Source organism: Choloepus didactylus, chromosome 2 (assembly GCF_015220235.1).
Source record: "Choloepus didactylus isolate mChoDid1 chromosome 2, mChoDid1.pri, whole genome shotgun sequence".
Taxonomy (NCBI): domain Eukaryota; kingdom Metazoa; phylum Chordata; class Mammalia; order Pilosa; family Megalonychidae; genus Choloepus; species Choloepus didactylus.
Window position 1 is genome coordinate 37,329,987 of NC_051308.1, and position 20,566 is coordinate 37,350,552.

The 20,566-nt window shown below is 38.1% G+C and overlaps 1 protein-coding gene across 4 annotated transcripts in view; it reads left to right on the top strand.

Annotated features, from left to right (window-relative positions):
- The first annotated feature begins 2,585 nt into the window (after positions 1–2,585).
- TAF1A (TATA-box binding protein associated factor, RNA polymerase I subunit A) overlaps positions 2,586–20,566 on the top strand; it is a 57,502-nt gene continuing 39,521 nt past the window's right edge. Inside the window, exons 1-6 of one of the 4 annotated variants that reach the window (XM_037823391.1) lie at positions 2,609–2,693; positions 3,744–3,776; positions 3,864–3,993; positions 7,827–7,996; positions 13,614–13,727; positions 17,238–17,436. In XM_037823391.1, the coding sequence (XP_037679319.1) occupies positions 3,876–3,993; positions 7,827–7,996; positions 13,614–13,727; positions 17,238–17,436 (601 nt within the window). In that variant the 5' untranslated portion in view covers positions 2,609–2,693; positions 3,744–3,776; positions 3,864–3,875. Of the gene's footprint in view, positions 2,694–3,743; positions 3,994–7,458; positions 7,606–7,826; positions 7,997–13,613; positions 13,728–17,237; positions 17,437–20,566 lie in introns of those variants that run through there. The other 3 variants (XM_037823384.1, XM_037823400.1, XM_037823406.1) reach the window with 3 other exon arrangements.

Sequence of the window (20,566 nt, forward strand, 5' to 3'; positions counted from 1 at the left end):
GGGAAGGTACATGGCTGGCGTCTGCTCCAAAGTTCTGGTTTCAAAATGGCTTTCTCTCAGGATACTCCTCTCTAGGCTGCAGTTCCTCAAAAATGTCACTCTTAGTTGCATTTGGGGTATTTGTCCTCTCTCAGCTTCTCCGAAGCAAGTCTGCTTCCAATGGCCATCTTCAAAATGTCTCTCATCGGCAGCTCCGGTGCTTTCTTCAAAGTATCCCTCTTGGCTGTAGCACCTCTTCAAAATGTCACTCACAGCTGCACTGAGTTTGTTCTGTTTGTCAGCTCATTTATATGGCTCCCATTAGTGACTCAACTTAGACCCACCCCAAATGGGTGGGCCAACAAGTCCATGGAAATTATCCAATCAGTCATCACCCACATTTGGGTGGGGGGCAGCTCCACAGAAACACTCAAAGAATTACAGTCTTATCGACACTGATAAAGTCTGCCCACACAAGATTACATCAAAGATAATGGCGTTTGGGGGACATAATACATTCAAACCAGCACAGAAGGATTGGTGTTAATTCTTCATTCTATTATTGTGATACAGTATAGTCAATGATTTTACTTTCTTTGTCCCAACTTATTTTCTATAGGAGTTGTACCATGGGAAAGGGAAGAGGTAGATAGAGCATATAAAGATACTGGTTCTTAACTTTCCCTCTTTTATCTACTGCTGTCCAGAGGTGTGTTCCTGTTTGCTAATGCTGCTGTTTTGAAAAACACCAGAAATGGATTGGCTTTTATAAAGGGGGTTTATTTGGTGACAAAGTTACAGTCTTAAGACCATAAAGTGTCCAAGATAAGGCATCAAGAATAGGATACCTTCACTGGTGAAAGGCCACTGGCATCTGGAAAACCTCTGTTAGCTGGGAAGGTACATGGCTGGCGTCTGCTTGCTCCCAGGTTATGTTTCAAAACGGCATTCTTCAAAATGTCTCTGTATCAGCTTCTTGGGCAAACTCTGGGCTAGTACCTCCAAAGCGTCAGTAAAACTCTGCTTTCAACGGTTGTCTTCAAAATGTCTCTGTAAGTTGCAGCAGCTAGCTAGCAGTGAGCTCCTTCTGTCTGAGCTTTTATAGGCTCCAGTAACTAATCAAGGCCCATGCTGAAATGTGTGGGGCCACACCTCCATGGAAATTACCTAATCAGAGTTATCACCTACAGTTGGGTGGGTCATATCTCCATGGAAACATCCAATCAAAAGGTCACACACTAATCAAAAAAATTAATCAATTTGCCCCCACAAGATTGCATCAAAGAACATGTTTTTTTCTGGGGGACATAATACATACAAACCAGCACAAGGTGTTTGAGAACTTTAAGGAATATCAGAAATTTCTTCCCCATTTTTTGTGAGAACATCAATTTCTAGCCACATAAAACCAACTCTTGGTTAGTTTTGGTGAAATTACATCTCTTGACAAAGGAAGAAATACAGCCAGATTAAGGTCTAGGCTCAGGGTTAATGACCATGTTTTTACGTGTGTGCCCTCCTCTGCCACATTGAAATTTAGGTCAGCCTTTCCTGTAGCACTTGAGTACAGACTTGAGGGAGGCCAAACACTTACGACATAAGGCACAGCAAGAGGAATTTTTCTTGCCAGCCCGTAACTACTATATAGTATTTATGAGTACAACATAGAATCTATTTTTTGTAGCATTTTAAGGAATCCACATAGAACTCTTACTACACCCTTTGTGTGCACAATACCCTGATTCTGCTCAAATGATTCACTCTCTGGGGAGGAGAAACTCAAGGATTCCTGGGGTCACCTATACCATTATTGATGCAATCTTATCTATTAACAAAATTCTTTCTTGGAATGACTTTAAAAGTGCCTCCTTTTAGCATTTATTCAATCTTAATTCTATCCTCCGATGCTCTACAAAAGTAGCACAACCCTCCTTGGATGGATCAGCTCTCCAAATATTGTAGACTCATATTATGTTCACATGGTTCTCTGCTTTTCCAAGGTTATCATTCCTAGAAACCCTCAACTGTCCCTCATTTCACATAGTTTAACTGTCTTACTTTTGACCCCTATTTCATACAGGTTTTTCAGTGTCACTAACGAAACGTGGCCCAGGAAAAGTACTCAGCACAGCGCTCACGGAGGAGGAAAAAGAGACTCTAGTCCGAATTGTGGGGAGGCAGTCAGAGTCGCTTAAATTCACGCGAAGGTCAAAACTAATACTTTAATAAAAAGGGAAAAGAGCGCTCAGAGAAGCAATTAAAAGGCTAAGGAAGAATTTAGCTTGTCAGGGCAACTAGCCACGTCCCCGCTCGCGCAGTGTGCCCGTGAGCTGAGCAGAAACTGAAGGGTCGCCATACCATAAATCACTCGGGTAAGGTGGGTAAGGTGACAGTCTGCTTTTTCGACTGCTCTTCATTTCCAACCCTTCTTCATTTCCAGAATCTTCCATTTTCCGGCTGGGACAGATTAAAACATAAACTTGAGGCCAAATCCCTGGGAATGCTGCAATTTCTAGCGTCGGTCACTTCCGGAGTTGAGGCGCGCCAGTGAAACCCCCACAGCGGTACTAGGGGCGGGCCTGCGTCTGCGCACAGCCCGAGTTCCGGAACAGATGCTCCGCCTACTCACAGAAGCTCCAGCAACGCCACTTCCGGCGAGGTTTTGGTCACGCTGTGCCGCTGAGTGTGGGTATCCGGCATCACGCTTCAGGCAGGTAAGTGCCTTGGATGTCGACTATCCGTGACTGCCTGCTTCCAAATGGAACGGGAATGTGTGTGCGACGATTCATCCTTGTTCTGATATTTTCTCCGGGTGCCCCGAAACCTTGAGTTCTGAGACTAAGGGAAAGGGGTTGGAAAAGCCATGTTACCATGGTAACTGCGTGGCTCACATTTGGGTCTGCAGATTTGCGGAGGCTGGGCTTCTGAAATGACTCCTTGAAAATACATGGTGGGTCGGATTCAAATTCAGGTGCTACTTCAAGCCCATGCTCTTAACCAAAGAATTTGATTTTTAAAAGTTTATTCTGGCTGTAATGCGGAGAAGCAAACTTTGAGGCAGGGTAACTAATTACAAGTTGCAGTAATTTAGACAAAATTTGAAGGCGGCCTGAACTAGGGTAGTGGTGTAGGATTGGAGAGAAGGAAGACTGGTGAAATATTTGGAGGTAGTATCAGTTGGACCTAATAATTGATCGGATATGAGCAGTAAAGGAAGGGAACCCTGAGCATCTTTAGGAACAAGTCTAAATTCAGATTGGCTCATGGCTAACTAAGTTCGTTTCCCACCTCTGTTATAACTGCCTCCCGTCCTCCTCTTTCACATCCTCCCGCCCAAACTCTTCTTCTGCAAAGCAGTTTGATGTCCTTTCTCCATTCTAGAATGTTGTCCTCACCTTTCTTGTGACCTTGGGCAGGTTACGTAATTACCACTAAGCTCCTCAAGTTTGCTCAGCATCAGAATGGAGGAAAATAATAGTATTTACCTCAGAATTGCAGTGACGATTAGATAATTTATGTGCCTGGCATATAGTAAGATCCCAATAAATGTTTGCAGCTACTACTACTATTATTGTTCTTTTCATACTGTTTTGTTATTTCTCCTTTTTCTGTTTCTTCTTCTAGACTTTGTTTTTAATTAAAAGGACAGTATCTTGGTTATCTTTGTATGTGTTGGCTTATAGTTGCCGAGTCTTTGTTTTTTTTCTTTTTTGAAGGGATTTTGACTGTTGGTGACATAATTATATCTTATTTTTACTTTAAAGGAACCCTGAAGTACAAAAAATTCTGTTGGTCAGGTATGTATTAGATCCAAAGCTGACTTTTTTCTTTACGACTCAGAAGCCTATGGGTTAAGAAGTACAGAAAGTAACTGATAATCTCAGTTTGGAGTAGGTATGAGTGATTTCATTGAAGAATTAACAAGGCCAGTGACAAAGGATGTGGTGGAGATATCTGTGCCCTCTGGTACAGGAATGTATTTTCCTTGGCTGCGAAAGCAAATAGAAACTGTGGGTAAGTAAAATAATGTATGACTGTTTTAATTTTAATGCACTTTAATGCAAGGCATTGATTAGATTCAGTATGGATACAAAATGAATAACCAGATTGGGAAGAGCTTCAATTTTCAAGATAGGAAATATGTGCCGTGATTTATTTTTTAGACCGTGAGGAAAAAATAAATCACTTACAAATATATTTTTTTATTTTAGATTTGTTTTCCTTTGAATTAATAACATATAGTCTGATTTGTGAGACACTGTTTTTTTTTTTTTTCAGCAACAATTATTTTGTGCACTTACTTGTTTGGCTAAATATTGGTGATATGCAGATTTGGAAGATAGGGACTCTTCCATTGAGGAGTATATACCTAAGAGGTATTTAAGAAGTTCCTGTTGAATTGCATTGTAATGATTTCATATAGAATTGGTTTTATAATAGGTTTCAGAAAGGAGTATTTTCCCCATTTTCATCTAATGTAAATAGGGGCAAGTTTTTCTATGGGATAAATTCCCTATTGGACTGAATAAAAGAACTAGCTATCTGCCTATTGGCATGTTGGGTGAAGTAGTCCTGGGAATACATTTGAAGCAGCACTTTTCTTATTGCCCTCAATACGTATTTCATAGCCCAACCTTCTTTTCCCTCAAGATCCCTTAGCTCCCATTTTTTAATTCTAATCTGAGTATCATCTCATTTAATTATCTCAGTAAATTAATCTTCACAGCATTTTAAATGCTAGGCATTTTAGAGATGAGGAAACTGAATCTCAGAGAAGCTTAACTATGAATAATGGTGTCAGGAGTCAAACCCAGGTCTGTTTGATCTCAGAGTCTGTGCATTTAACCACTGAGCTATATAAAAAATGAATAATGTATGTGAAATACCTAGCACAGAGCCTCACGCATAGTGAGTGTTGAAAAACTAATTGTTCCTTTCCTTCCATTTTATTTTTGCTAGATTAATGCATGTGACTTAAGCCAAGTTTGAGTGCATGGTATTTCAGAGGGAGTGCTACCTCACCCATTATGGGGAACTAGGAATCTAAAGTTTGGGGTTAGGTTCTGCTATTCGATTACTGCTAGTAAAGATGTACCTGGATATGTTTCTGTCACCAGGGCTCTGTAGAGGTTTGAGTTATGTCTTCAAGCAAATAGGTTTAAGACCATAATTTATGTGATTAGAAATATGTTATATATTTATAATTATGGATAGCCTATTAAACCCAAAATCTCTGTATCTGCTATGAGAAAATAATAGCAAATAATACCGACAGTGTCATGGTAATTAACCATAATAGGGAAAACAATTGCCTAAGAATTGTTTTTAATGCTAGTAGACAATTTTTGGCATTCTGAAGGATATGCCTCCTAGAATGAAAACTCCTATAAGGGAGAGGTCAGTCTGGAATAATGATGTAAGCCAAGCTCTTAGAATGGTGCTTGGTACATAGTAGTGCTCAAAAAGTATTTGTTGACTGACAACTTGCTGGATTCTTTTAGGGGCTGGTTTTTGAGTGACTGGTTCTTTTTTATAGCTCATTCCATGCCCAAACTTATTTTCCTTGACTAACATTAAGTTATCAGCAACAAGATTATCTTTTGGCTCACAAAAGGGATGAAATGAAAGGAGAGATTTTCCTTAGGTAACTGGGCTAAGTTGGAAGACAGGAAGGGACTTTTCCAAGTATATTTGGATATACTTGTTTACCAATACTCAGATTATATACTTGTTTAAAGTGGATTTTCAGTCTGCGCTATGAAAGCTTAAGGGAAGGATGGGAGCTTTTCCTGAGAACAGTTCTTTACCTCAGTAAAGGATGTTTTGGGAAAGAGATGTTTTGTTGGTTTCCTGGGCTAGCTGCCTTATGCTGCTACTGTTCCTGGGCGGCTTGGGTTTAGATCTTGTCAAATGTACGTTTTGATTCAGTAGATGTGGAGTGGGGCCCAATATTCTATAGTTCTATTGAACTCCCCGGTGATATTAATGCTTCTGGTGCTAGGACCATGTTGAAGAGCAAGACTCAAGATCCCCAGGTGATTTGTAGTTGAGATGCACTAGTCTGCAGTAGTTTTTAGACTTTTTTGCTTATATATCCCGTACATTTTTTGTTTCCTAATTAGGTACTGTCTCACACAGTCTGAAGGTGTCATCTAAAAATATTGGCATTTTAAAATAAAATTATGTTACTATTTTAAATGTATTCAGTGGAATTTAAATAGCTTAGGAATGTGATATCTTTCATCAATAAAGAAAAATTTGTAAAACTCTTAATAGATGGAAATTTTATATTGTTCCATCTTTACTTTAAACTTATGTTTCCATTTACTTCAAAGCTTATTTATCATCTTGTTATACTTCTTGCAAAAAAAATTTGTATTTACACTTTATTTTTAGTAAATCATATATATTAGGCAATTATATAATAACTATTATTTTTTATTAATATTCTATGGTCTTAAGATTTTAAGTGTTAAAATTTCTTCTGGATCGAGACACCATTGTAATTAAAAGTTGTATACCTCTGATCAAAATAACATGTATTATAAACAGCATGTAATTGTTCAAATACATGTATTTGTTCAATTTTAAGCTTGAAGAGTAAAATTTTATTGTTTTTGTTTTTTTAAATCTCAATAAAATAGATAGCATTATCCCTTTTTTTCAGTTATTTGGGTTTCTGTGGATATTTATTTCTAGAATGAGAAAGGATTTAGCATCAATTTTATTATATTTTGTTTAAATTGATATAAATTCTGAGAAACCTTAGTTGCATAAATAAGATGGGAATGGATGGAGTTTAGTAATAGCAGTATATTGGTTCTTTTCAATCCTCAATTAGTCATGAAAAATTACTTAGTGATCTGCTATCAAAAATTATTTTAGGTCTTTTTCAATTTTGATACGCGAAGAATTGGAAATCACCTGACTTGGAAATGAATGTGTTAGTGTCAGTCCCTTTCTTAACATGCACACCTGTGATATCATTCTAAGGAAATATAGAGTAATTTTGATTGTGAAGGCTTGATTATAGTCACATTCTCTGGGAGATCAGTTTTAGGAAAGCATTTGTAAGGAGGATGAAGATCTGAAAATTGATTACTTTAAAACTATCTTTGAATTGTACTCATTAGTCTTGGTGTGCTACCGAGTGTAAGGGTACTCCAGTTGGAAGACTGCTTGCTGGTCTAGAGGGGTCTTGTAGTGTTGTGAGAAGGGAAGAGGAGGTAGTAGTATGCAACTAGTTATTCATATGATGGGGCTGTAACTAAGCCCAAATATTCTTAACCAGGGTATCACCAGTACTTTAGAGATGTGAATGTTAATGTCTGCAGCTGTTTTAATCTCATTTGCATTTAATATCATTGGATTACTAGTACTGAATCCTTAAAAAGTAAAAGCCCACCTCTTGGGGTTTTCAGAATATTGGTAAGTATTAAAGGCCATGCTTATCTGGAATGACCCTAATGTTTTTTCTAGGATGACCCTAATGCCCATTCTAAATACATGAAACTGCTTTTGGAGTCCTCTTTGGAATCCCCAGATTGTTTAATGCAAGGAACATAGGATGACTGAATCAGATTTGAAGGATCTGGTGACTCTGGTAACCCAAGAGCATCAAATTAGGTATCTCCAAATAGATACTTTTGCTATTTACTAGAAATAATTAATAATAGTGTGGAAGGGTTTGTTTCAGGTAAAACTGGTTTTGATCCTGGGGAAGGGTTGGGTCAAGTAATACCTACTGTTCTGCTTCTTAAAACTTACTTCCGATAAAGCAGTAAGTATTTGAGTAGTTAGATTGGGGGTCACTGTCAGTAAAAGACTCTTCTCTTTTATCTTCGCAGTAACTGGAGGCAAAAAGGAGAAGGATTTTGCTCAGACAACAGGTGCTTGTTTAGGTTTTATCCAAGAAGCTCTGTTGAAGCACCAATGGGAGCAAGCTGCAGAATACATGCACAGTTATTTACAGATCTTGGAAGATTCAGATACCCACAAAAGGCAGGCCGCACCTGAGGTAAACAAAGCATCAGTATGCTAGAGGAAATTAGATTCCTGGGAGTTTCTGCCTCTTGAGCTCCACCCAGAATAGCTAGTTTTTGCACGATCTCAAATTGATTTTTCTAAAAGCTATTGAAAGTAACTTTAGGAGATGTTCTAGTTTGCTAATGCTGCCAGAATGCAAAACACTGGAAATGGATTGGCTTTTATAAAAGGGGGTTTATTTGGTTACACAGTTACAGTCTTGAGGCTGTAAAGTGTCCAAGGTAATGCATCAACAATTGGGTACCTTCACTGGAGGATGGCCAATGGTGTCTGGAAAACCTGTTAGCTGGGAAGGCGTGTGGCTGGCGTCTGCTCCAAGTTCTGGTTTCAAAATGGCTTTCTCCCAGGACATTCCTCTTTAGGCTTCAGCTCCTCAAAAATGTCACTCTTAGTTGCTCTTGGGATATTTGTCCTCTCTTAGCTTCTCCGGAGCAAAAGTCTGCTTTCAAAGGCCGTCTCTAAAATGTCTCTGTAAGCTGAAGCTCCTCTCTCAGTTCCAATGCATTCTTCAAAGTGTCCCTCTTGGCTGTAGCAAGCTTGCTCCTTCTGTCTGAGCTTATGTACTGCTCCAGTAGTCAAGGTCCACGTTGAATGGGTGTGGCCACACCTCCATGGAAATTATCTCATTGGAGTTATCACCTACAGCTGGGTGGGTCATGTCTCCATGGAAACACTCAAAGGATTCCAAGATTGCATCACAGAATATGGCTTTTGCTGGGGGACATAATACATTCAAACTGGCACAGGAGAGTTTGTATCAGGGTTTTTTTTTGAACACTTCTTTTTACTTATCATTTTTGAGAAGATTAAAAACAATTTGAAGTTTGAATTCTCTCATTCATTCATTCTAATAATTCTTCCTTCTTTCCCCCATGACATTATTTTTCTCACTCTGCAGAATGTTTCCCCTTATCATATGTTGTTGTTTCTTCCATCTTAAAATTATCCCTTCATTGCACATCCTCTAATAGGCCTGCCACATTTTTCTGCTCCCTCTTACAGCCAAACCCCTTGAAAGAGTTGTGTATACTTGTTCTCTCCAAACCACCTTGTATTAGCACTCTCTTCCACCATTGCTTTGTCAGGGTCAACAATGACCTCCATGTTGCTGAATCCAGTGGCCAGTTTTCAGTGCTCATTTAATTTGATCTTTTGGCACTGTTTAATGTAATAGATCATACCCTCCTGCATAATAAACTATCTTCATTTAGCTTCCGGAACACTGTACTCTATCTTAGTTTTCTCTCCTATGTCAGTGACCATTCTTCAGTCTTGTTTTTTGGTTTCTCCTCTTCTCCATGGCTCAGACTCATTGAGTGTCATAGCCTTAAATATGCTGATGATTTTCAATTGTATGTCTCTGGCCCTAACTTCTCTCTTCAGTTTCAGATTCCTTTCTCTATACCACATGGCCACCTGGATATATAGGGCCATATTTTACTAATGAGTCAAATAGAATTTCAGAACATGCCCTTCAAACCTAATCTTCCTCATCTTGGATGATGATTACTTTATCTGGGGCCTGGAGCTAAAAACTTTCAAGTCATTCTTCAGTCTCTCATACTCTATATCCAAATCATCATAAAATCCTATTAGTTCCTTCGAATAGGAAGTGAGATACAGTAGGTTAGTATAGGTTAGAGTGAAATAGTGACACATCCCAAAGTAATTTGGGCAGAGAATAAAAAATATATTTACAGCCTCCCCCCCCCCTCCCCGCCCCGAGGAGCTGGGGGAAGGTGCAGAAGTGTTGGACTTCCTCACCTGGACTGGTGTTGATGTTGTCACAAACATTGGGACTGGCGCTTTGATGTGCTGAAGCGCTCGATCATGGGACTTGCCCTTATGAAGCTCGTTACTGCAAAGGAGAGGCTAAACTTGCATATAATTGTGCCTAAGAGTCTCCCCCTGCATACCTCTTTGTTGCTCAGATGTGGCCTTCTGTCTCTCTAACTGAGCCACCTCGGCAGGTGAACTCACTGCCCTCCCCCCATGTGGGACCCAACTCCCAGGGGTGTAAATCTCCCTGGCAACGCAGGATATGACTCCCAGGGATGAATCTGGACCTGGCATCGTGGGATTGAGAATATCTTCTTGACCAAAAGGGGGATGCAAAATGAGACGAAATAGTTTCAGTGGCTGAGAGATTTCAAATGTAGTCGACAGGTCACTCTGGTGGACATTCTTATGCGCTATATAGATAACAACTCTTAGGATTTAATGTATTGGAATAGCTAGAAGTAAATACCTGAAACTACCAAACTCCAACCCAGTAGTCTGGACTCCTGAAGACGATTATATAATAATGTAGACTACAAGGGGTGACAGTGTGATTGTGAAAACCTTGTGGATCACACCCCCTTTATCTAGGGTATGGATGGATGAGTAGAAAAATGGGGATAAAAACTAAATGACAAATAGGGTGGGATGGGGGGTATGGTTTGGGTGTTCTTTTTTCACTTTTATTTTTTATTCTTCTGCTTTCTGATGTAAGGAAAATGTTCAGAAATAGATTGTGGTGATGAACGCATAACTGTAATCATACTGTGAACAGTTGATTGTATATTGTGGATGATGGTATGGTATGTGAATATATTTCAATAAAACTGAATTTAAAAAAAAAATCCTATTAGTTCCGCCTTTAAACTATACCTATAATCTGAATACTTCTTACCTCCTCCATTGTTGTACCTTGGTCCAAGCCATTGTCATCCCCCCTAGATGACTGCTTGCCCTCCTTACGCCTCAGTCTATTTATAGCATAGCAGCCAGAGTGATCCTCTTAAAAACAGCTTTATTGGGATATAATTGACATACTATAAAATTCACGCATTTAACCTGTCTAATCCAGAGTTTTTTAGTATATTCACAGGGTTGTGCAACTAACACCATAATTTTAAAACATTTTCATTCCCCTAAAAAGAAGTCTTTTAATTCCATATTAATGGAATCTTACAATATATGTTCTTTTGTGACTGGCTTCTTTCACTTAGCATGATGCTTTCAAGGTTTGTGCATGTTGTAGCATGTATGAGTACTTCATTCCTTTTTATTGCTGAATAATTTTCCACGTTATGGATATACCACATTTTGGTTATCCATTCATCATTTGGGTGATGTCCACCTTTTGTCTGTCATGAATAATGTTGTTATGAACATTCACATACAAGATTTTGTACAGATGTATGTTTTCATTTTTCTTAGGTATATATACTTAGGAGCGGAATTGCTTGGTCACATGGTGACTGTGTTTAACATTTTGAGGAACTGCCAGATTATTTTCCAAAGTGGCTGCATCATTTTCCATTCCTACCAGCAAGTGTATGAGGGTTCCAGTTTCTCCTCATGCAGTCTTTCCACATTCTTGTTAAACTTGTTAATGTGTGCCTTTTTTTATTATAACCATCATAGTAGGTGTGGTTTTTTTCCTTCAATTTACTTATCTTTAATTCAATTTTATTGAGATATATTCACATACCATACGGTTGTCCAAAGTGCACAATCAGTTGTTCACAGTACCATCATACAGCTGTGCATTCATCACCACAATCAATTTTTGAACATTTTCATTACTCCAAAAAAATAAATAAATAAAAATAAGAATAAAAATAAAAGTAAAAAAGAATACCCAAAACATTCTATCCCCCCCATTTGTCCCCATTTTTCTACTCATCTGTCCATACATTGGACAAAGGGAGTGTGAGCTACAAGGTTTCATAATCACAGTCACAAGTAAGTGTGGTTTTGATTTGCATTTTCATAATGGCTAATATGATACATAAAATATAAGTCAGATCATGTTAACTCTTCTGCTGAAAACACTGCAATGGCGTCCCACTTCACTAAGAGTAAAAGCTAGAGTCCTTATAATTGCCTATAAGTTCCTATGTGATCTGCTCACTTCCTTTCCCCATTTGATCTCTCTCATGTCAGATGACTTCCTTTGTTTTACTCTGCTCCAGCTTCATTGGCCTCCTTGCTGTTTCTTGGACAGGCCAGGGCTAGTCCTGCCTGATTGCCTTTGCCCTAGCAATCTCCTTTACTGGGATAGATATTTCTTCAGATAGCACTATGGCTACCCTCATTTAAGTTACCCTATCAGTGAGGCCTACTATACTGCTCTATTTAAAATTGCAACTGCACACAGCCCCCCTCTGCTTTCCAACTAGCACTCCTGATTTCCTTACCCTACTCCATTCTTTTTTCTATACTTGTCACTTTCTAACATATTATGTAATTTACTTATGTTTCTTAATTATTGTCTATCAATAGAATGTAAATTCCACAATGGCAGGGATTTAGAACAGTGCCTGACATATATTGTTAAATTGGTTCAGTAAAATATAGTTCATCTGCAAACTTAACATGAATATCTTTTACAGTTTCTATTGATATAGCAATCTTTACATTGGTTATAGATATCTAATAGAGCCAAAAAAAATCTGAAAGAAAAAACTTAACCACTGATTGAAAATTTAGTTTATGGACTAAGTTATATACATCTCTGAAATACTGGACAAGTTGCAGCCTCTTTTGGTCAAGAAATTGTTTTGTAAAATGAAGGAATTTGACCAATGGTGTTCAGACACTTGTTTGATTCTGTTACAATCACATAGGATTTTTGTTGAAAATATAGATTGCTGTGTTCCACCCCAGTGCTAATGAATCAGAGTCTGAGTCCCTAGAGCATTTTTAACAAGTGTTCCTGTAATTATATACAGTTAGGTTTATGAACAACTGTGATAGGTAATCTCCAAGCTTTCTTGAAGTTCCAGAATACTACAGTTACCAACTTGTACATTCTAGGAAAGAAATCTTGATCTCTCTTTCTGAGTTGGGAAGATGAATATTATGATTATACCAAATAACCAATATGTATGTTTATAAAAATAATTGACTTAAGTTTTATTTAAATCTACTTTAAAATTAATATTATTGAAATACTTTAAATTAGGGTAAGAGAAAAATAGAGATTTGCTTCCGTGAGAAAGAAGAGCTCCATGTTCTGTCACACCCCCCCCCCCCCAAATTTGGTGATTTAGGGAGAGAATAATTTTTATTAAACTTTGTCCATAGCTAATGAAAATTTTTAAACTAGAGATTTAAGTGTAGATATAATTTATTGAGAAGAATTGTAGAGCTTGAAAGGATCTCAGGAAACATCTAGTATGTTGCCCTCATTTTTGTTGTTGTTGCCCTCATTTTGCAAATAATAAAGATGAGGCTGAGAGCTTTAAAGAGCCATTATTACTAGAACCCACGTTTTCTGACTTCATCCTATGCTAGTTTAAATTACTAGTTTCAGTATGTTTCCTGAATGCCTACCTTCTTTACACTACTAACTTAAAAATGGTGCTATTACAGTTATCTAGTATTTTAATATTAATGGAATGAAAAGATTTTACCACATAAGGCTTTAAACTAGTTTCATGGGGTAAAAGTACTGTAAAGTGTTAATAGTATTGATCTCTAGGAAAGGAAATTTTTTTTGTATTACAATCAGAAGAAAAATTAAAAAATGACTTTCTTAGGCAGAAGTTGGTTAAGGCATGGATTTTACATTTTGGTGGTAATTTCTGCTTTGACAGATTATTTGGAAGCTAGGAAGTGAGATTCTATATTATCATCCCAAAAGCAACATTGAGACTTTCAGTACCTTCGCTGACCGGATGAAAAATATTGGAGTCCTGAATTATTTAAAGGTGAGAATATAGTCTTTGTGAATTTACGTTTGCAGTGGTAATGTTTTTTTAATTCCTTTGCTCAGTTATAAGGTAGTAACAATGTTTAAAATAGGTAAGAAAGGATAAGACACCTGGATAAATAAAAAAAGCTGAAAGAAAGTAGTGTTTGTGAGATTCATTTATTTCTTGGTTTCTAGTTACCTACCAAGTTTTCTGACTGAAAATACCTTCTCTTTACATATCTCTGGCTGCCAAAACCAGTATTCCAGTGATGGCAGTTGTGCTTCTTTGATGATGGACCAAATTCTAACATGTTTGCCTAAGTCATTTGAGCTCTCTAGTACCTGGGGTAAAAAAGAAAGAGCTAACCAAGTTGGGAATTGGGAAACAGGAAAATGATTTAATGTTCCTAATATTTAGGTGCAGCCTTCTCTCTGTATTCATGTATCCTTTAATACAAGTTTTATCTAAAAGGATTGAGAAGTTTCCAAAGTGTTGTGATATCTCTCCCTCCCTCTCTCTCTCTCTCTCTCTCTCTCTCTCTCTCTCTCTCTCAATCTGGTATATTTTTGACGAATAGGAGAACACTTTTTCAATAAAATTTTAAAATGCTTTGTTTTTTAATTTTGCAAAAAGATTTTCCCCTGGTTAGGATTCTTTTTAGATTTTATCAATTAATTCAGGAAAATTTTTTTTTGAGTATTTGCTGTTTTCAGGTACTGTTCTCATTCTCTGGTACTGTGAGTGGAAATTAAATGGAGGCAGCTTATGGTTCAATTTAGGGAGGAGCATTTTAACTGAACAGTTGGAAAAAGGAATGGCCGTCCTTGGTGTTTTATGTTCCCCATCGCTTCATTCAAGAGGAAACAGGATAGCCATTTGATTGGGGATGGGGAGTGAAGTTTCAATTAAATTAATGGTTAGGTCTCTTTAGGCTCACAGAATCTGCTCACTTGAAGTAAAGAAAGAAACCAGAAAGGGACTTTGTTTTTCATCTGGAGACTTAGGGTGAAAATTAAGACAGGCAGTAAAACATTTTTTTGTTGTTAAACATTTTGAAAACACTTAATACTATTTTTTCCAGAGAATGTACTTATATCGGAAGTTCAGTCAGTAACTGCAACTTCCAACAACAGCGTCTGACACCAGCTGTAAATACTGTAGTAACACAGTACAATTTAACTCTGACTCTTAACTACCCAAGGTTAGGCCAGATCCTACAGCTTAAGGGCCATCTGTTAGGTCGGAGTCGTTCAAGAATCCACACAACACAGCGAGTCATAGTTTAAGTAGAGAGTTTAAGGCTTATTAGAGGAAGAAAGCAGGTGGGAGCCAGTGAAAAGAAAGAAAGAGAATGGCTCCAGCTCTCTTTCTGAGAGCGGCATTTTTTAAAGAAAAAAAACCACGTGGGGAGGGAAGGGTGTCTTGTGCTTTGAGTGGGTGAGGGCTTATCAACTTCTGAGCTGATTGGTTGCTAGGGTTCTAACACTACTCTTCTTTGATGTGCAGCTGTATTATCTATGTGGAGGAAGCAGGCCTTTGGGCTTGCTTGTGGTCATTCATCTTACGGACCTATCGGATCTTGCCTTATCCACCTTTTGGGGTCGAGGCGCCACTATGACTGGAATTTCTAAAACAGCTTCAACCCTTAGTTTATGGTGCACCTGGTATCTATGAGATAAGCTGCGGGGCCCCTATATCAGACGTTCCTTCTATATGTTAGACTTTTTTTCTGGGATCTGACACCATCCTCAACAAGATTGCCCTTTAGGTACCAGTCTTGTGTTCAGGGACCAAAGCCACCCAAACTTACGACCAACTGGCTGCAAATTTAGGGGTTCTTACCACTCCCTTGCGTTTGATAATTCATTAGAACTACTCAAAGAACTCACTGAAAGTGCTGTATTTTTAATTATAGTTTTTTATAGTAAAAGGATTAAAATAAGAAGCAGCCAAAATAAAAAACACATAGGGTGAGGTCTGGTAGGGTCTCTAACTCAGGTTTCCAAGTGTCCAAGTTTATATGGGTTCTCATTATGTAGGCATGATTGATATAATCATTGTCATTGTCAGTGTTGTTGAACTTAATCTGCAGCCCCCCCTTCCTTCCAGAGGTTGAAGCCCCAACTCCCTAATCACCTGGTTGACCATTCCTAACCTTAAGAGTGCAAGTGGGCTGGCCCCTCCCTGTTGTCTTTTAGCATATGATCTATCAGCATAGTCCAGGGCCCAGCATGAATAACAAAAGATACTACTAGGGAAGTTCCAAAGAATCACTGGTTCCCTTGCCAGGAACTGAGGACAAAGACTGGCTATATTTTTCATTATAATTTTTCATTGTATCACATGTTTCTTGTTGTAGTCAGAGATGACAAGTAAGTACAATGAAGTGCTATTTAGAAATGCAAAGTATAGTGAGAAGACAAAGGAGAGAACAGTCAGCCCCCTGGAACTGGAGAGGGCTGGGATTGAATGGGTAGGGGAATCAGGCAAAAAAAGGAAGACTTAAGATGAGTCTGAAAAGGCTTGGAATGAGTCTGAAAAAGCAATTGTGTTTGCTAGCCAGACTAGGGGAAAGGGTATTCTTGCATGGCAAGAGGTAATAGAGATATTGATAACTTTGTAGTCAGGGTTTTAGTTATCCTGAAAATCACTTGGGTAGAAGCCAGGGGAAGTATGCTGGGCCCTGTGTGCCATGCTAGGGACTTGGATTTTATTCTGTAGGCAGTGGGACCCATTGAAGGATTTTACACAGTTGACTAACATGATGATTTCTTTGGCAGACATGTGGAAGATGGATTGTAGGGGGGCACGATTGGAGAGACTAGTTGAGAAATTATTGCAAAAAGTTGAGATGAGGACTTTGAACTGTATCATCTGGCTCTATCCACATGATACACTGTACTTCCCATTATTCTCATCCTTAATGTTCTCCTCACTTGTAATGCCATTCTTTGTATGGTTATTCTTGTTGCTTCTCCTGTATCGGGGATATCCTTCCCTTTTCCATCTGAACCAATGCTGTTCCTGAATACCTTATTAAGGTGATTTCTCTGAACTTATGAAATGTGTAAAATAGTTATAATAATTGATTACCTGCTATGTAACAAACTAGATATTAGGTGTTATGCAAATATAATCTAATTCTCACAGTACCCTTCCAAAGGATTAATAGTAATTGTTCCATATAACAGATGAGACTCACAAAGGGTTAGTAACTTGTCCAGATTTATCTAGGTTTTAAATGGCATATAAGCCAGGACTCAGTTTCCAAAGCACCTGTCTTTTGTTTGTAAATTTATAGAATTTAATTCATTTATATAGTTTTAATTGTTACCTGTGTCTTTCCTTCCTGGCTAGATGAAAACTTGTATTACCGGGAACACGTTGCTATCATTTGTAGCCTGTTAAGGTATTAGCCCAGCTTGTATCGTGTATTTACCAGACAGTAGATATTTAGAGCTTTTTGACTAATGGTTATCTAATGAGCTTTATGACAATGGGTTTTTTCTTCTTGTTATTGTGCAGATCTCCCTACAACATGCATTATATCTTGTGCATCATGGAATGCTTGAGGATGCGAACAGAAATCTAAGTCAAGCAGAGACATGGAGATACGGTGAAAAGTCATCTTCCCAGGAAGTATTAATCAACCTTGTCCAGGCCTATAGGGGCCTTTTGCAGTATTATAATTGGTCTAAAAAGAAGATGGAATTGTCTAAGCTTGGTGAGTAAATTTGTTCTTACAGTGATGAGACTCAATCATGAAGGCAGAAGGGTGTTTTCAGAGTAATTCAGCAGTCTCCCTACTTCTAAGATTACAGAGCACAGGCACTGTTAATGTATAATTCTAAAATTCTTGACATTTCTTTATAGTATTTCTAAAATATCAAGAAACCTTTCAGTTATAAATTAGATGATTAATTTAAGTTCATGCCATTTTGTATTCATTGTTTTTTTTAATCTGAATTCCCAAAAAGTTATAAATTTTCTTTAGTAGACATTATTACATATGAGAAGCATAACTTCCTGAGTCCCTAGAGTGCAGGTTGGTGTGTTTTATAATGTAGTTTCTTAAGATAATATTTTTAAAACAAGAGTAGGGCAAGATAAAGTCACTTTATTTCTGTGTAAAGGTTATAACAGACTTATTGATTTATCGACCACACCCAAAATTGAATCATCTGTCCTTACTTCTTAAACTGGTTTACTCTTTTTTCTTACCTTCATTGATGATGATGTCCTTTTCTACCATAAGCTTTGAATTCTTTGAAGCTGTATGTTTCTCTGCAGTTTTCTTTCTCTCGAATAGTTTTTCTCCATAGCCTTTCCAGGATTAACCCCCATCTTTCTGTTTTCACATCCTTCATCCAGAGCTTAGTCCGTGCATTTATCACCTCATATGTGATAAGGCAGTGTTCCGGTGTGCTATTGCTGCCATTTTGCAAAACACCGGAAATGGAATGGCTTTTATAAAGGGCGTTTATTTGGTTGCAAAGCTACAGTCCAAAGGCCATGAAAATGTCCAAATTAAGGCATCAACACAAGTATACCATCACCGAAGGATGGCCAATGGCTTCTGGAAAACCTCTGTTAGCTGGGAAGGCACGTGACTGGCATCTCCTGATCCCGGGTTGTGTTCAGCTCTTCTGTCAGTTCCAGTGCGTTCTTCAAAATATTGCTCTTGGGGTGTTTTGTCCTCTTTTAGCTTCTCTGGAGCAAACTCTGGGCTAGCATAAGTTGCTTTCAATGGCCAACTCTAAAATGTCTCCCTCAGTTGCTCTCCAAAATGTCACTCACAGCTGCTGTAAGTTCCTTCTGTTTGTCCTCTCTTTTATATGGCTCCAGTGATTTAATTCAGACCCATCTTGAATGGGTGGGGTAGTACCTCCATGGAAATTATCCAATCAGAAGTTTTGCCCACAGTTGATTGAGTCACATCTTCATGGAAATCCTCAAAGGATTCCAACCTAATCAACACTAATATGTCAGCCCCGAAACATTGCATCAAAGAACATAGCGTATTGGGGGATATAATACATCCAAACCAGCACAGGCAGTATTTCCTCAGCTGTATGGCATTTGGTCTTTGGCATGTAGGTTCACTAGTCTCAATTTGCTTCCCTCTGTCTACTCTGATCTCTCCAAGACACTTCTGAAATGATGCCTACATCATGATAATCTTGTAAAATCTTTGTACAATCTCCTCATCTAGAATGCCCTCTGCCCTTCAAGATTCTTTTTTTTTTTTTTTCTTTTTTGGTTAGGCAGGAAAAGACACTATTAGCATCCAATTTTTTTTTTTAGATTTTTTTATTGTGAAATATATATACAGAAAAGTGATAACTTTCAAACTATGATTTAACGAGTAGCTACAGAGCGAATTTCAAAGAATGTTATGGGTTACAGTTTTACCACATCAGTTATTTCCTTCTAGCTATTCTAGTACCCTATTTATATATAAAGATTCAGTATTTGTAATCCTTTGTTAAATCCCATCTTGTCAGTTGCCACCCCTTTCTCTGGTCTGGTCACTTTCTCAATCCTCGGGGATATCTGGACAGTGACCATCCTATCTTGTTCATATTGAAAAGGGGTGTCGATATTATGGGGAGAGGAATTGCATCTGGTTAATGTTCTTGAAGAGGCTGCTACCTCTGGGTTTGGGGACTTATCTGGCATAGGAACACTCTGGATAATTTAAGTTTCTGAAAAATAAACTTATTGAGTGAAATTTTTATAGATTCTCAGATAGGGACCTGGGTATTCTTAGTATTTTCAGGACTACTGTTGAGAGGACTTGGCATACTGTGGCCATTTGGCATATCTAGCTAGATCTTATCTAAGAGTAACATCCTGGGTAGACTCTCGACTCTATTTGAGATCTTTTAGCCACTGTAATCTTATTTTGTTACCTTTCTTTTCCCCCTTTTTGGTCAAAAAGGCATTCTCAAACCCTCAGTGCCAGAGCCAGGCACATTTCTGGGAGTCATGTCCCACATCACCAGGAAGATTCACTCCCCTGTAGTCATATCCCATGTAGAGGGGAGGGTAACGAATTTATTTACAGAGTTGAACTCAGAGAAAGAAAGGCCACAACTGAGTAACAAAAGAAGTTCTCTGGAGGTGACTCCTAGGCATAATTATACGTAGGCTTTTGTCTGTCATTTACAGCCATAAATGTCACAAGAGCAAGCATCAAGATCGAGGGCTTGAGTTATTAAGCAGGGGGTTCCTAATTTCACATAGCATATATTCTGCCCATGGTAAACAAGCAGTGTGTCACATTATCTTTACTTAGTTTGCAATCATCATCAGTCTCAATTTTGAACACTTACCATAACCTGAAACACCCCAAAGCTCTTTCCACCTCCTGATTATTTATCCCTAGTATTAGCATGGCACTGGTAAGGTATTCCTAGTAAATATATTCTATAATATGCAATAAGTAGTTTTTCCCTTTTACCACTCTGTTGTTAATTCTTTGTACCAGTGTCATACCTGAGAAGTAGGTAGTGCAAGCACTTATTTATAATTTGTGGGATACATGCCTTTAAACAGCCTTTCAATTGTGTTGCCTTCAATGTGGCACTGATACTTACAATCCCATTAATGAACTGTCATCACCCCTTCTATTCCCATACCTTTAAGTTCACCCTTGTTAACATGTTTGTACATATTAGGTAATCATTCCCCCTTCACTAGCTTCTATTTTTGGGTCCTCTATATTCTACATTATAATACACTGATTATACATTATTCAAGGAGTTCTTATTAGTGATAACATCCAATATCTCTCCTTTTGTTTTTGACTTATTTCACTCACTGTTATGTCCTCAAGGTTCATCCATGTTGTC